The 18,247-nt window shown below is 35.7% G+C and overlaps 1 protein-coding gene across 13 annotated transcripts in view; it reads left to right on the top strand.

Annotated features, from left to right (window-relative positions):
- Nucleotides 1–18,247, top strand: part of LOC5567355 (sodium channel protein para) — a 479,280-nt gene that overhangs the window by 406,608 nt on the left and 54,425 nt on the right. For 4 of the 13 annotated variants that reach the window (XM_021852351.1, XM_021852347.1, XM_021852346.1 and 1 more), the window contains 3 exons: nt 501–663; nt 14,848–15,035; nt 15,269–15,476. In XM_021852351.1, coding sequence (XP_021708043.1) covers nt 501–663; nt 14,848–15,035; nt 15,269–15,476 — 559 coding nt within the window. Of the gene's footprint in view, nt 1–500; nt 664–14,847; nt 15,036–15,268; nt 15,516–18,247 lie in introns of all 13 variants that reach the window. The other 9 variants (XM_021852344.1, XM_021852353.1, XM_021852352.1 and 6 more) reach the window with 3 other exon arrangements.

Genomic DNA, 18,247 nt, shown 5'->3' with positions numbered 1-18,247 from the left:
GCCCATTTTGTACAACTAGCCGAGATATTCAACGCTGTAGCGCTACACCCAAACCACATTCGAACGATTTTACTTATCAGTGACAATTAGCGAAACCACTTTAAAACTCGAAATTTCATGCAAAACAAAAATATTTAGTGCTTTCACAATTTAGACGCTCAAAATGAAATCGACTGCGACTGTATGAAAGGATGTCTTCTTTAGTGAACTCCATTAGAATTATCTAGATTTAGCGACTCCAGATCGAATACACTGTAAAAAATAAACCAACAAAATCCTTTCATCTAACGCAACCCACACTCTTGGAATGAAATTACAAATTTTACCCGATATGCTTCTTTTTCTTCTCTCTTTCTCTCTTTTGAAATACTTACTCTCGATAATCATACGCAACTTTACAAAATACAAACACACACTTACCAAATAATCAACCCCATTGCTGCCTAAACACTCAACACCAAAAAAATACCATAATTACGCGCCAATAAAACCTCACACAGCTTCGAGTGTTCAAGCTAGCGAAATCGTGGCCGACGTTGAACTTACTCATTTCCATCATGGGTCGAACGATGGGTGCGTTAGGTAATCTGACGTTTGTGCTCTGCATTATCATCTTCATCTTTGCCGTGATGGGAATGCAGCTGTTCGGCAAGAACTACATCGGTAAGTATTCGAAAACGATGAAACATCGAGAGATTCATTTAGGCTAAGTTTATAAGTTTAACGAACTACCATCAACGACTGCGAAAAGGGGCGCGAATTTCGAAATACAGTTCCACTCAAGACTTCCATAGACACAAAACAAGCTACGAAGAACTTGTACATAGTTTTCCAGAACAGCATTTCGAATGGAAGCTTACTTTAGATGACGTAGTCAGAAAACTTCTATTTTGATCGGACTCTAGATTCTACAGCAACCTGTCATGAACTAGATTTACAAATCCGCCTGTGAAATAGCTAGAAGACGATCATGTCATAGACTACTCGCCCATATACTCTTGCGTCATCTTTATAGTTTCGTAGTGTGAAATTAGAAATAAACTATAGTCTGCCCCATAATCCCCTATCGCGGCCCTCTCTTTAGAGAGAGTGTACTAGAAGTTCATGTGAATGTGCGATTCAACTAGGCTAGGTTTCTAGAACCAAAGGTAGAGTATGTACATACAGTCCGCTTTACGCGACGGCTTGCTTCTGCTGCTTCGAAGGCAGAAATCGGAAAGAAACAAACGGCTTACCAATGAAATTTTCGCAAGTGAACGGTCCGACAGATGAAGCGAGAAATGGAGTGAAACACTATTTTACAATGCATATGACATACTGACTATTTAGCATTTTCTAATCGTAATATCGAAGGCCACTAAAACAAAAAGACTGGAAGCTCAGCCAAAAAATCATAAGACACTGTAAACAGCACACCTCACGAGTTAAGGTGAAACTACTCATATGGGTGTGAGTGAATATTAATATATGTATGTACCCCAATTTGACTACCTCTTTGAAGAAAAGATGCCACCTTAGCTAGAGTGGCGCTGCCATCAGTAACGATCGACGGATGTATGGGAAAAAATACAGAGCTTGTGCATAATAAGTTTATCATCACTTATGTGTTTCAAACTATATTCCGATTGAGTATTTCGAAAACACAGAAAAAAATGTTTGCTGTGAATAATTTAGATTGTGCAATCCAAACTCACTTCTTAATTGAAACAAATACATAGTGGGCGGGGCATAGTGAGTATATCAAGCACTTGATCTCATGTTGTGTCCCAGTAATGAACAAATCAAGATTTATAAGACTTAGATGTTGTTGAGTCTAGTTTATAAGGTAAATCGAAGCCGAAGCACAAATCTAAAGAACCAGACAAATTATCACGCAGAAAATTTGATCGATTGGTTATCACCAGTGAGTAACTATTCGATTAAGTTTTCAGCTTGAACAAGTATCTCGTTCACCAGATTTGTGCTCTTGAAAATTTGAGGTGTGGCTTCGATTTATCTTCACCTTAGATGTTCAAGTCTTCATTTATCAGTTCACAAAAAAAGGTTGATAATAGGGTTGAACACATAGGACATAGGGCCTAGAACAACTAACTTTCAATTTGAAAGTCTAAAAATGTTTTTAAAGTTCCATGTACCTGCTGTATGCATCAAAACAAAAGCATATCATTATACAGTCGCCTCTCCACATCTCGATATCAAAGGGACCATCGAGATAGGGACAGATCGAGACAAAGAACAAATTTTTGATGAATACTAGATTGAAAAATACGCCGTTGCCAAGAAAGTAATACACAAACAGACGTCATTTTGCGCTCCTAATTTGTTTTGAATCCCAAAACTTTGGTCTAGTAACCTTCGATATTAGTCATATCGACATACGGAGAGAAAATTGAGAACGAAAAATGAACAGAAACACATCGAGATATGGAGATATCGAGATAAGAAGGATATCGAGATACGGTGAGTGAAAATGTATGCAGACTGAAGGGACTTATGAAATTATAGACATAGGGAGAGATATCGAGATGTAGAACATCGAGATGTGGAGAGTCGACTGTACTTGTTAACAACCCATTATCAGTTTTTTAGACTCCGAGGAAGTTATTTTAAAACAACTGACTTCTATAGTGCTGAGCCAGAATACGACCCACGGACACTTTCTTATATTACAATTTATATTACAATTTAATTTAAATTTTATTTAGCCTTTACGGTGATAATGCAGGGTGCTCACTATGCCCCGCCTACCCCTACTCATTGGCGTAAATAGGGAGGGGCTAGGGGGGGTCCTGACCAGCCGGATTTATTTTTAGTTCTTAGTAGCTCAAAATTAAACATAACTAGAGAGAGTGGGGCAAAAGTTCGAGTGGGACAAGATTTTTTTTTAAGATTTCTAGCTCAATTTGATTTATAAATGCCATATTGAACACTTAAGAGACTTTCACTACAAATATCATAATAATCGATCAAGATTTGGAAAAAATATGACTATTTGTTGTTTTTTGACGTAAAAATTATAATTTATGGTCAAATTTTCATTGCATGGAAATAAATAAGTATAAAATCTTCTTTGATTTTTTATGTAAGGGCGTTTTAAGGCATCATAAGGATGCTTTGAGGTGTATTAGTTACTACATAATTGCTTGGAATCAATTTTTGTCCCATAGTGTGGCAAAAGTACTAATTAGCGGGCAAAAGTTCAACCCACATAAGCTTGCAGAGAAATTTACAAATTATCCCAAATTCACATATTATCTTCAAGTTTAGCGAAATTTGTCTGATCGTCCAAAAAAAAGTCACCAACATTTCACATTTTCACTTAGTTTTGCGAAAAACTGCTTTTTTTTCTTCATAAAAGTGACATATGGTAACTAAGAAAGTATATCAATCGGGGTTTGACGGTTTTCAGGTTTTGATCTACCTCTGTATGAAAGTGCGCCACTATAATCGGTTCACAAATATTATCGAAACAAGCATTGTTAAGTTATCTAAATTCTTTACGACTTTTGTCTCTCATGAGAAGAGGTCGTAAACCCAAATTCGGATGGCTATTTACGCCCATGCCCCTACTGCTGTTCGTTATCCCAACGTTTATCTGGAAACTAAGTATTGCTGTTGTTCCAACCATTATTAAGTTGCCCTCGTTGAAGTCACCTAGATGGTGGTTTACACAGCAAAAAAATAAATGTTAAAATCACGTCGTTTTTTATGCACTCACTCGCGTCTGGAACAATGCGTAAAATTACATTCAGATAGTGGTTATAACACATGTGAAACAACGTGATTGATCCATTTAAGTCGTTTCATCTGTTTTATTACAATGGTTTGAATGTAGTTTTGCGAAATTTTTACGATGCGAATTATTACAATTATGTTTTTCTGTACCACTTCTATTGAAGGAAGAAATTGGAACAAGTTTTGGGCTGCTGGTCGAAAGGGTTCAAGTGACATTCTCATCGAATGGCATTGTTTATGCATCAATCAGAGAGTTACCATCCGTCCTGGGCATGTCATGATTTTGAGATTCTTTTGAGGTGACCTAATTTATTTTTCATATTTCAAGTTTTGTTCTGCTTTTTCCGTCTTGCCGAACATCATGGAATGTTATAGATTATTCGAATTTGCAAACGCTATAAGTTTTATCATACATGGTAATAATCATGGGCGCATAGTAATGTTTCCTATCGCCGTGCCATGTTTTAAATTTTGATGCATCTCAACGAGCATTCTCTCATTCGAATTCCGTTGGTTTGGCCACTTTTTAATCTGTGCTCCACTAATTTGCAATGGTTCAAACGTTATTCAGCTCATGGAACGGAGTTAAGTGAAATGGAACAGTGAAATATGTAGGTAACCAGAAACACGTTTCTAGGGTGACTAGATGTTCAAATTAAAAATGAACCCCGATGGTTTGCATGAGGTACCGTTCAAATTAGCGGGGGTAAATTATTTGTAAGGTACCGTGGGGTAAGTGGATACAGAAAAATCAATAGTACCGTCGTTGGGGGTGACAATGGGTCAAAAAGGGATATGTGCGATTTATTTTTTGAATAATTATCGCAATTTAACTCCAATAAACTTCAAATTTGGTGTGTATGTACTTTGATGGTACAATAACAACTGTTCAAAAAATTAAAGAAAAATATTTGTTCACAGCGGCTCAACAAGTGAATGAAAAATGACCCAATCTCACCCCATAGAGGGGGTGACATTGGGTCACTGCAATTGAAATAACTTGTTTTTGAGAATATGATTTCAAAACCATTCGCAACTGAAAAATATTGACAAAAAACGATGCAAACAAGACAAAAAGATATCTAAGATGTTTCACAAGTATGATAAACCCACTTAAAAGATATATTATACTGAAAATTGAAGAGCTATGAGAAAAAATATGTAAACCCAACATTTATCGTCAAGTTTACATAAATTTTCTTGGGCTTTCCCTCAAATTGTCTTCAAAGTCTCATCCCCATTGCTATAAAGCCCATCCAGTTTCCCCAAAGGTGTACTGAAACAGTGATTATTTTAAACCTTCGAAAATAGTTGAATTTCGGTGCGACATTCCACGATCAATAAATTTCACGCAAAAGTTGACGTCATAATCCCAGTATTTCAGCAATCCAACGCATATGTACTTCCGTGAGATGTTTCTATAATATGAAAACACTGATAAATAATCAAATATAGAAAAAAAACAACCTTTTGATAAAAATTTACGATGTTGCTGCGCATGAAACACAGTTGCTGGTTTGAGAAGTTGTCAAAATGCGTTGTATTGTTATTCAATGCACGGAATACCCAAGTAGACTTGTTTGATGTTTCAGAGATGCTGTATTTAGAAAGAATTAACACATCCTAATGAAAAAAGAGAACACCCGGCACCGTTAAATGTCAAAAAAGTGGACTTGGAATTTCATTTACTATCGTTCTTGCTTGACCCAATCTCACCCCCATTTTCAATGTTTAAGACATCGTACCGAAAAAAATTATTTTTTTGTGGGAAAATCAAACAGATTCCGGAAAATACCTGTGATGTGTAATGAAAAGACTTTCAACATTCTACTAATACAACGATAGAGGCTAGAGTACATGCGTGATACTTTGTACAGGAGAAATTTAATGTTGTAAATTTTATCTAGTTTCAACATGCAAGTTTATTTATGTAGTACACAAAAACTACTATTTCTAAAAATGTTTATTGTTATGAATTATGTGTTATAATATGTTCCCTAACATATGTATTATTTATTTTAGTAATATCAGCGTTATTAGCTGAAATATTTCACAAAACATATTTTTCCGTTTTGACCCAATCTCACCCCCTAGACCCATTGTCACCCCCATCGACGGTAAGCTTCATTGTTATGTACAGCTAACGTGAATAATGTCACTCAAACTTTACTGTGAATAACAAATAAGGGACTATTATACTTCAAATCGTCATTTACTCCGATTTTTCTGATTGTTATGTATTGAGCATGAAAGACTTAAAAATTTGCGCCAAATGATCCACTTGTCCCACCATGGTGGGGTAAGTGGATCACCCTTAAAAAAAAAAGTTTCGTGTGAATTTTGAAATTATTATTCTTTTTATACCAGAAAAGTTAAATAAACTTTTAGGTGGATTAATTCAAATTTTCTATGGTCAATTTGACAAATTCAAGCTGGGAATGGAACAAAATAAAGGAAAACAACATTTGCGAATATTAAAGCTTTTTAAAACTCGTAAGCAGTCTGCCAATAAATGATAATTATTATTGATCCACTTACCCCACCCCATTGAAAAGTAGGGGTAAGTGTACCATGTCCAATATATTTGTATTTATTTATAAAAATGACATATTTTTCATTGTGATTCATTCTATTAGAACTAAAATGCTCACCATTTGTCGAAAAAAATAATAGAATTCGTTTTTAGACAGAGATACAATGGATTTTTGATTGATGGAAAACAATTTTTAAATTAATTACTTTTTGCAGCTAACAAGTTTGCTTGTGTTAGTGTACGTGTAGTATCATTTTTGCAATAGTATCAGTGTGGGTGTAAAAACATAACCTAAAACGAAGCAATGGTGCGAAAACATTCAACATATTCAAGTATTTAGGCTTTATATTGACAAATGATCCACTTACCCCACTGATACACTTCCCCCACTGCACCTTAAATGTAAATTTCTCTGCTAGATTATTTGGGTCAAACTTTAAATCCGCTGATTTGAACTTTTGCCACACTATGAGCCAAAAATTGATTCCAAGCAATTATGTATTAACTAATACACCTCAAAGCATCCTTATGATGCATAATAACGCCCTTACATAAAAAAACAAAGAAGATTTTATCCTTATTTATTTCCATGCAATGAAAGTTTGATAAAAAATTATAATGTTTACGTCAAAAAACAACAAATAGCCCTTATTTTTCCAAATCTAAATCGATTCTTATGATATTTGTAGTGAAAGTCTCTTACTTGAACACTATGACATTTATTAGCTTTGATTTGATTTGAGCTAAAAAATCCTAAACATTCGATATCATTTCATTAATATAGAAATAAGTTTTATCTATGTAACTACAGAAATTGTACAATAATGCATATATTAATAACAAAAAAACATCTCTGAACCGAATTGATGTGGTGACGGACCTGGTGTAGAACACACGTCGAGAACACGTTCAATTTACCGGTTCACTTCCGAACCGGTAAAATCCATTTTTTTTTATTTCAGGAGATAATCGCTGAAGTTTGCTGCTATAATTTGGTAGCAGTTAATTCATAAACTCAAATGTGTTACTTTTTGAACCGTTTCATTTGACCGATTAACTTTTGAACCGGTTGAAAATAATATTTTTATTTCAGAAAACATTCCGTGAAGTTAACATTTGATAGAAAATTAATCCTACAAATGTAATGTGTAACTTATTGCACCGGTTCATTTTACCGATTTATTTTTGAACCGGTAAAATATTTCATACAAGATAATTACCGTTTCACTTTTGAGCCAGCATATAAAGAAACTTATGCAGTTAGTGATTACATATTAGTTGTACGTATTTTAAAATAATAAGAATCAATAATATCTTGTTATTTGATAAGCCGGTTCATTATATTGGTTTAATCAAAATTTAATATCGATGTTTTGTAAAATAATAAATCTTGTTTTTTTGATGAACCACTTCGGTTTACCGGTTTACTTACGAACCGGTAAAATCAATAATTTATATTTCAGAAGATTACCACTAAAGTTTGCTGCTAGAATTTGTAACTTTTTGAACCAATTCATTTTACAGATGCGCTTGTGAACCGATAAAATCATTTGTTCTCATTTCAAAAAAAAAAAAAAAACGTGAAGTTTACTGTTATCCATTGATAGCAGATTATTCGAACAACTGAAATGTGTTGTTTTTAAACCGGTTCATTGTACCGATTCACTTTTAAGCTGGCATATAAGAAAACTTGTGCAATTAGTAATTCTTCAGTTAGACGATAATGATGAAATATGTTTATAATGATATAAATCGAAGTATGTACAATGTAAAATCTTGTAATTAGATAAAGCGTTGCAGGAGGTGAAATGATGAGGAAAATCTTTCTTTTTGAATCAGTATACTTTTATAGCGGAGTTGGTAGGTTAAGCGGATTAGCCAACTCATCCATGATGTTTTACGTTTTGGCTATTGAGTTGCGTGAGCTACAATCCATTCGTGAAAAAATCTCAAGTAAGAGGTATGAGCATTTGAGATTTTTGCAACGCTGTCTAGACGATTATCGCTGTAGTTTGCTGCTATAATTTAGTATACGTTTTATCGTACAACTGAAATGTGTAACTTTTTGCACCGGTATTCTTTTTTTCTCAGAAGATAACCCTTACAATTTACCGTTATCATTGGATATCAAATAATTATACGACTGTAATGTTGTACTCTTTGTATTAGTTCATCACTTTTGATCCTGTCCATTTTTCATTTTTAGTTGTTAAGATACTCAGTAAAGTTTACTGGCATTATTTGATGGATATTTAGTCGTACAACTGAAACGTGCTACCTTTTTGATTAGTTCATTTTACCAATTCCCTTTAGATCCAGTAAAATCATTTTTATTTCAGCAGACGACAGCTAAAGTTTGCTGTTATAATTTGAAAGCAGTTTAGTGGTAACAACTGTAATGTGTAATTTTTTGAACCGATTCATTTTACCAATTCACTTTTGAACCAGTAAAATAACAATATCGGCATTTAAGGGAAGTTGTGCAGTTTGTGATTCTTTTTCGGTTGAACGTATTTTCATAATAGTAAACATCGTAGTGTAATAACATCTTGTTATTTGATGAACTGGTTTATTAGTCATGCCAATTTACTCTTGAATTGGTATTTTTTTCTGTTTGCTAATAGAAATTTGATTGTACGACTGGAATGCGTTACTGATTTGTTTGTGAAACGGTTCGAACAAATATGCCTTTATAAAGTCAAATAAATCATGTTTATGATTCTACAGTCAAATCATAATATTGAACGGACCATCGAGCTAGGGAGATATAGTTACAGTTCAGAGCAACTGCGATTGAAGTGACCAGTGAGATAGCCAAGTAAACTTACTTCTACTTTTGTTCTTTACTTCAATATCAAGCTACGGAACATAGAGTCAGGCAAAGTTGATTGTTTTTCGATTGGAGGTATAATTATAAGATTCAAAAGATTTTATTGAGTAGAAGCGTAACGTTGATATTGTAACATATTTGTTTAGCAGATTGAGGCCCATCACTTTTTCTTTTTAAATAGCGTTCTATGAAGAAGTTGTAGTGAATTGTTTGGCCTACAAGAAAAAAATACACACTGAATAAATATTCGATGTTTTTTCATGAAAAAATAATTTTGGCCGATTTTTAAAATGTTGTGTTTTTGTCAAAATAAATACGTTCTGATGGTACAATAAGAATCTTGAAATGATTTTTATCCATAATAATTATAATGAAAATTTCTCTAGAAGTAGCCATTTTCCAATTATATAGAGTTTAATGCAAAAAATAATTATTAAAATACTAAAATAGGTAATTTTCATTAGTTATTCGCGATTCTCCATCATTAATAATCGTTTTCAAGAGTAAATCCAATATTCTTTCCATTTACTTATTTCCCTTGATGGAGAATCGCGAATAACTAATAAAAATGGCCTATTTTAATATTTAAACGATATTTTTTGCATTAAACGCGATATAATTCGAAAATTGTTACTTCTAGAGTAATTGTCCATATAATCATTATGGTTCAGAATAATTTCAAGAGTCTTTTTGTATCATCAGAACGTTTTTATTTTGTCAAAAAATCAAAATTTAAAAAATCGATCGAAAGTTGTCCTTAGAAAATAAATTAAATCAAAAATTTCTCCATTATGAAACTTTGTACCCAACATCTGTTAACTATCAAAATTCTGTGGTGAAAATTTAAATAAATATTAAAAATATTTTTTTATGAAAATAAATGAACTATTTTTTTTTAAGTGTATATTTTTTTTCTTATAGTCCCAACGGTTCACTACAACTTCTTCATAGAACATTTTTCTCTAAAATCAACAGTTTCGGAGTTAGAATTTTTCAAATAATTTGCTTGCAAAAATTATAGGCAATTTTCAAAAGTTATTCTTAAGTCAAAATGATCAATTTTTCTATGGAAAACAATTATTCTACCATAGCAAAAACATGTGCAAAATCAAATCCAAATCGAAAGCTATCGAGTACGATTTTTATTTTATTTTCGACTCATTCTGGATGGAAGTCGTCTTTTGGGACTCTGAGGTGCTTCCCAAAACAGGTTCTGTGTACCATAATAAAGACCGCGGTGACCATTTCTAATTTTTCTCGACATCTTACGACTATTATTCATTGCTTCTTACAGTTACTTTCTGAATATTATTGCAATCCATTGCCATGTTAAATGCATAGACGAAAATAAAAAGAACATACTGTGACAAAAAATTTAATAGCTCAAATATATTTGAAGCACAGTTGAAAACAATGCAAACCACGTTTGTTTTGAAATAAAATGTCGACTTTTTCTGCTTGGAGTCGATTCCCGGTGGCCACTCCGGATTGATGTGAACCACTTTAAGCAAAAATCAAACTAGATAAGTATAGCTTTCATTTAAAACTAATTTCACGGAAATCAAAGAAGAATTAGATTTTTGACAAGCAAAACAAAACAGGTGTCACCTAGAGGTGACACTGGGCGTTGGGGGGTTAAAACTAGTTTTAACTGTATTGTTATCTCTTCTTCATTTATTTTGGGGGGCCAAGCCCATGGTTGGGGGGGGGGGGGGGCTGCTTCCTCTCCTGAAGGCCCACAACGTCCCAACAACCTTCTGGCCAGATTTGGCCTCATGCCACTACTCCAAGGACGTGCTGCAGTGGTATGCGGACAATAAGGTCAATTTCGTGACAAAAATGTTCAACCCTCCCAACACTCCGGAGCTCCGCCCCATCGAGAAGTACTGGGCGATTATGAAGCAGCACCTAAACGGCCTAAGGTAGTGAAGCCTCGACTGAAGAAAGTATGGGTTTACATACAAAAAACGGTTGATTCACAGGTTGTGCAGAATCTTATGGCCGGGGTTAAGGCCAAGGTGCGGGCATTTGCGTATGGACTGTAAATAAAATACGAGTAAAATGGTAAAATGAAGTTTAATAGTTGTTTTTTAATCCCTGAAAATTTGATGGCAATCGGACGAAAACTCGAATTTTGCGAATCAATTTTGTGTGTGGTAAATTCATCGTGGACACCCTTTAGCAACCATTGTACATATATACCTGCTCTATATTTCAAATGCATATTTTTTAGTATATTTTCAATAGAATTTTTTTTTAGTATATTTTAGCTTAGCTTAGCTTAGCTTAGACTGACTACACATATCAATGGTTGCTATTCCGTGATTGACCGAAGTCAGTGAATATGCACAAAGAATCAACTAGAAGTTCGGCTGGGATTGGCCATAATCTTCTTCAGTGTGCATAATTCAGTGCCTCTATTTATACATGGTCAATAACGGCGCCGGCCACGTCCTTGCAGTCAGGTGGGATTTAGGGGAGGAATGTTAGTGTGTAACCTTTGCTATTTGGAGACCGTGTTTTCCTCTGCATCTCCACAAAGGTTACTGGGAGGGATGGTTGTTAATGGGGAGGATCGTTGGGTCACAGGATTCACTTTGATAAGCGATAAGACCATGATAAACGATTATTTGTGAGCATACTTAGGAATATAATATTTTCAATTGACATGAAAAATTTTCAAATATGAGAAAATAATGTCGTTACTTGAAGTGACGAACCATTCAAAGTTTGTTGAACAAATAGCTAAAAGCAACAGCTGTTAGGATGTTTTACTCAAATTGAAAAAAAATCTATTGGCTGGACCATCACATAATATTCTTATGCCGACACTTACAGTGGCGAACCATTCTAGCACAGACAAACAGACCGAACCATTCAATGCTTTTTTTTATTTATAAAAATAAAGGTAAGAGATTTTATATAAAAAAATATAAAACAAAAAAGTTATGAATAAGAGTTTATGCTGACACTTACAGTGACGAACCATTCATAGTTTGTTTAAAATTCATATTTATGTAACGATTAAATGTGCGGTCATACATATTTTACAGATTTAAAAAAAAAGCATGAAACGAGCTCACCAATTGATCCTTCATCCTTGAGTGAGCAGCCACAATCCACTTTCAGCTTCACTCGTGTGCTCGGCCATATAAAAGCACTAAGAAAAGACCGCGTCACCCGAGAGGGAAAAATAATGACGATTTCTCGGGTTTTCTCGACGCACTGCCCGGCAGAAAAGAACGCGGCACCCGAGAGGGAAAAAACTGACGACTTCTCGGCCGTTCTCGACGCACTGCTCGGACTTTCTCGATGCACTGCCCGGCAGAAAAGAACGCGGCACCCGAGAGGGAAAAAACTGACGACTTCTCGGCCATTCTCGACGCACTGCTCGGACTTTTTCGATGCACTGCCCAATAGAAAAGAACGCGGCACCCGAGAGGAAAAAAAAAAACTGACGACTTCCCGGGCTTTCTCGACGCACTGCCCGGCAGAAAAGAACGCGGCACCCGAGAGGGAAAAAACTGACGACTTCTCGGCCGTTCTCGACGCACTGCTCGGACTTTCTCGATGCACTGCCCGGCAGAAAAGAACGCGGCACCCGAGAGGGAAAAAACTGACGACTTCTCGGCCATTCTCGACGCACTGCTCGGACTTTTTCGATGCACTGCCCAATAGAAAAGAACGCGGCACCCGAGAGGAAAAAAAAAACTGACGACTTCCCGGGCTTTCTCGACGCACTGCCCGGCAGAAAAGAACGCGGCACCCGAGAGGCAAAAAACTGACGACTTCTCGGCAGTTCTCGATGCTCTGCTCGGACTTTCTCGACGCACTGCCCGACAGAAAAGAACGCGGCACCCGAGAGGCAAAAACTGAAGACTTCTTGGCCATTCTCGACGCACTGCTCGGACTTTTTCGATGCACTGCCCGGTAGAAAAGAACGCGTCACCCGAGAGGGAAAAAAAAAACTGACGACTTCCCGGGCTTTCTCGACGCACTCAGAATTTTTTTTTAGTATATTTTCAATAGAAACACATCAATTTTTGCGCGTTCCAAAATTTAGAAAACTAAATAGATTTGTGTTGTCGGTTGAAAATCGTTGATGCAGTTCTACCATGGATTCGATATATTATGCGTGTATTCACCGAAAATACTTATTTGGTCGAGTAGTTATATATCTTCAGTAGACAATTTGAAACATTACTTGTATCAATACTGAATATACTGATATACTGAAGCGTGATATAATGAAACAATATTTTTTGTCATACAATTTTGATAAAAATCTGAATAACACACAGCAGAAATCGAGTCAATCGAATGGAAACATATGGAATAGATCAAATGGGAAAGTATTGATCCTTTTTGGAGGCGAATGACATTGAAGTTAAAACCTCCTTAATAAATAATAATAAATTGATCCTTTTGGGATTATCACTTAATCCAAAATGTAAGAAAATCAAATAATTACCGTGGCATGATATAATCGAAAAGAAAACCGCCAAATCGAGCGTGACAAACTGAAGCGCGACAAAATTGAGCTGTGGTTACTGATATTACCCTAGGACAGGACGTGACAGCTCAACTAAGACTGCCCCGTTGTTTTTCAGTCGATAAACTTGACGATACTAAATCCAGTGTTACCAGTATCCTTTTAAAGCAAATCATGTGAACAAATTTGAATATCACGGCTTGTTTCAATGTTTCTTGCATGGATCATTCATTAAGTACAATAGAGAACGCTATATTTTTAAAAAATCAGATTAAAATTTGAAACCGGTGATATTTTTAGAGGGAGTTGACATACTTTCCATTATATTGGTAAGATGCTACAAGCTTTGAATTGGTAAGATTGGTACATGCTTTGAGCTTAACATCGAAAATATACTAGATATGAAACAAAAAGATTTCATGAAAATTTTCCATACTTTTTGTAGAAGCTCAATTTTATGAACTAGCAACACGGCCGGGCTAGCAACAAAGTGCCCTGTTGTAATCCAACTCAACGATGTGAAAGTAGGCCTTTGCCAAAACGACCAATGAGAAGTGGTCTTTTTTGACAGGCAAATGGTTTCGTTTTCGTACTTTGACCTGCCACGTCTTGTCTTAGATATTACCGAAATAAGATCTTAATTATTATCTTATAAGAATGTTTAAGTAGACTTAAAAAATAGCTCATTAGTGTGCTCATCTTGGTCCGCCTATATCTATATAGAAAGCTTTGAAATTGACGTTTTGAGCTACTCGTTCAAAGGAAAATCATTGAACAGGAAAACAAGTTGAAACTAGTAGATTTCGCCAGCTTCACGTTATCATAGGGTGTACAAATTGAAGACTGGTGTTATTGATAAGGAGGGCATATTTTAGCTTGGCGGACAACTATACTATTATATTGTGTAATATTGATAGATCTCCATTTCTCGCTTCACTGATTAACCAACTACGATCGGACAGCTAGTGCCAACCAATCGGAAATCACTACAGAATGATATTAACAAAATTGCGCGTGGCTTTCAATACAATTTAAATACCAAATATATGCAAGCTGGCTTCTATCTTTCAAATAAAGTACTGTTAGTCCAACGAGCCTACAATCTTATACATATATAAAGTAATCAACGCTTTGGTTCAACTCATCTCCACTAGCTCTTAACTAGTATTTCTAATCACCTTATGCTAAGACTTCACTTTAACCTCTATAATCTCGTATAAAATACTGAACAAACGTTTCTAAAACCCCTCCCCCCAGACAATGTGGATCGCTTCCCGGACAAGGACCTGCCACGGTGGAACTTCACCGACTTTATGCACTCATTCATGATCGTGTTCCGGGTATTGTGCGGCGAGTGGATCGAATCCATGTGGGATTGTATGCTTGTGGGTGACGTGTCCTGTATTCCGTTCTTTTTGGCCACCGTAGTGATAGGAAATCTAGTAGTAAGTATTCCGTTTGGGAGTTCATCTATAAGGCTGACTGGAAGTAAATTGGAGTGCACAACAGACGTATTATGCTGTAATTCGTGATTCAACTAGTTAAAATGACCGTTGATCTTGATAGCATCAACACTAGAGGCGTGCTAGCAGCGAGCGAGGGGCGTACCAATTTACTTTTGGTCAGCCTTTCTTGCATTCTATCGTGCTAACCGACAAATTGTTTCCCACCCGCACAGGTACTTAACCTTTTCTTAGCCTTGCTTTTGTCCAATTTCGGTTCATCCTCGCTGTCGGCACCGACGGCCGACAACGAAACGAACAAGATCGCGGAGGCGTTCAATCGGATATCGCGCTTCTCCAACTGGATCAAGTCGAACATCGCCAACGCGCTCAAGTTCGTGAAAAACAAGTTAACAAGCCAGATTGCGTCCGTGCAGCCCGCAGGTGAGCAGCACAATCATCTCAGTTGGATATGGAACGAAGGTTATTATCCACTTGCGTTTTCTAACACTAAACTAAATAACTATCTGTTACTACTACTACTACCGCTACTAAACGAAACTTAACCCGTTGTTGAGACCCCATGCCCTTAAATCGTCGTCATTGTGTTTCCCCCGTGTAATATCCCACATTCCCGCTAGAAACTCATTTGTGTGTATCGTACCTGAGAGTCCCTATCCTTTCCCTCAGAATGTCATCGTCCGCCATTATGAATTCATCCGAAGACATCGTATTGAGAAGATTAGGTTTTGATAGGAAAAAATGTAACAATCTTCTTGATAGGATATCTTCGGCAAATCCATAGTAGCCAATCATATTCCTTCGTGTCCCCCTGTCGATTAGTGTTTGTACTTTGGTTTGCTGTATTTTTTGTGTGTATGTGTTGAGTACTTAGCCATGTATTGCTATTCCAATTGGCTTTTAAAATCCCCTGTTATTCATTTGTTCATAGTTTTGTTCGAATTTTTCAATTCACCAAACCAAGAAAACTTCAGTCAAATCCTACTTTCAAATCAAAAGCTTTTTGTTGCTAGCAAATGCTTCTTTGAAAATCATCATCCGCTCAAATCGCATCCAAACAACGAATCCGGAATCCCCCAAACCACAATTCAGTTTCTTCAACTCTTGATTAGTTTCCTTTCGTTTGAAGCCGAAAAAAAATGTGAAAAGAACCGTGTAGCTCTAACAAGTAACGCCAAACATCCCAAAGTGTCGCAAATGTAAACCAGAGTGGATTCTACCCTTCAAACCCAGTTCAAATTAGATTCTCTCTTTCTCTCTGACATTTAGTCATTTTCGGTTTGTCTGTCCTTGGTTTTAATTTCGTTTCTCTTATTCCCTCAATTTCTGTCTCTATATTTCGATATCTGTCACTGATTGTTAGTTTAATAACAAAAAAAAACTAGAATCAAACCCTCCCGTAGTGAGTGTGCTAATTGGTGTTGAGTAGATTGTTTTCCGTTTATCAGTTTGTATTAATTTGTGTACAGACAAATTAAAAACATTCCCAAACTATCCTTTTCTGCTATCTTTCTTTAGTTGATGCTCCCTATGATCAATTTCCTGGTTCCCTGTATATGATCTAATATGTATTCTATGACTTGTTGTAGAATGAAATATAGTATGGAAAGTGATTTGATTGTATATTACAAATAAACAACTTCATGCTATTTATGTTTTTTTTTTTTTCATTTTTCAAATTTAAGCCATCTATTTTAAGCAGAGGAAAGTGGGGCAGTTAGGCCACCTTTAAGAATGTTGATAAGCGTGCTGAAAATATCATGAAATCTTCGGAATTTTCCCTTGATTTCCTCAATTGTTAGATCAATGCACTAGATCCGTGAGATTTTCGTTGTCTTATAAAATTCACGAATCAATTAAAGTAATTCTCGTTGAGATCGGCCCACTATTTACACTTGGTCTTTCAAAATGTTCAAATTTGTGCTCATTCGAAAGGCCCTGTCGAGTAAGTAAAGAAACTGCATTCGGTTGGTCAAATTGGTAGACCCCTCGCTAGTTATAATTAAAACAGTGTTAAAAGACCCCTTTTTACAATTCTTAGATCACTCAAACTACCATAACTCAGAAATTTCTCCAAAAACTTCTTTACAATAACATGGTTTCCGAAAGGAAAAACATAGGAGCTTCATTTGCAAAAATAAAAATATTTGGCGGGCATATTGGATTTCATTAGAAAAACTGAATTTTAATGGTGTTCGCAACCACCGATTCAATGATTACACAAAATATGAAAAAATCAGAGTTGTATGTATTTTTGATCAAAAGTTATGTGCGATTTTGCAAAACATTTCTTATCGCGCTGGTGCAATTAGCGGTCAAAAAAAACGGTGCGGTAGCGATTTACGCTTGCTGTGATGTATTGGAAATATGAAAAATTAACTCTATAATGCTTAACATGATATATGCATTGGTACGAGAAAGAGGGGGGTACAAAGAGAGGGAGGGTGTCATTATAAGAGACGTCCCACACTGGGGCACATCGCTGTTTACGACGGCCAAAACCTCTAGTACTCTGGATATGCATCCTAGAGGTTTGGTGTCTTCTACAAAGTATTTTGGAATAATTTGTACTAATTTTTAACTCATTCAGATTTGATCTAGGGTAGGTGTACCAGTTATGGACATAGTGATTCCCTATTTCGCCATACGGGATTTCTTGAATGTTTTCACATTTTGAAAGATTTTGTGTGTAAGATTTAAGATATAACTTGATATTTAAACATTGAAAAAGATTTAAAATGTGAAAGTTATCGAAATTTCCCGTATGGCCAAATAGGGAACCACTATGGCCATAACTGGCACACTTTCCCTAGATAAGTGAAAACTGATCTAGATCAGTTTTATCTTTTGATAGGAGCGTCCTAGCAAAAAATTTTCTTCTGAAAAGTTGTTCAATGAGGCATTTTTGACATTTCTTCCGAAGACACTTACACTCTATCACTGACGTTTGTGGCGCTGTATGACACTTTAGTAAAATTAGTCATAAAATTGATTTTGACCACTTTTGCATTTAAAAAAAATGGATAAAAATGTATTGTCATCGAGCTTTCCAATCCTTACCAATGAAAAAGTAATTTAACAACATTTACTAGCAAAATCTTCAGATTTAATGATACTTTTAGTAAAAACAGTCCAAAAGTAGTATTTCACAAAAACCTGGATTACTCATGAACCGGCAGATAACGGCAGCTATT

This window comes from Aedes aegypti, chromosome 3 (genome assembly GCF_002204515.2).
Source record: "Aedes aegypti strain LVP_AGWG chromosome 3, AaegL5.0 Primary Assembly, whole genome shotgun sequence".
Lineage (NCBI taxonomy): Eukaryota > Metazoa > Arthropoda > Insecta > Diptera > Culicidae > Aedes > Aedes aegypti.
The sequence above is the reverse complement of the archived record's forward strand: the minus strand, read 5'-3'. Positions and strand labels throughout refer to the sequence as shown.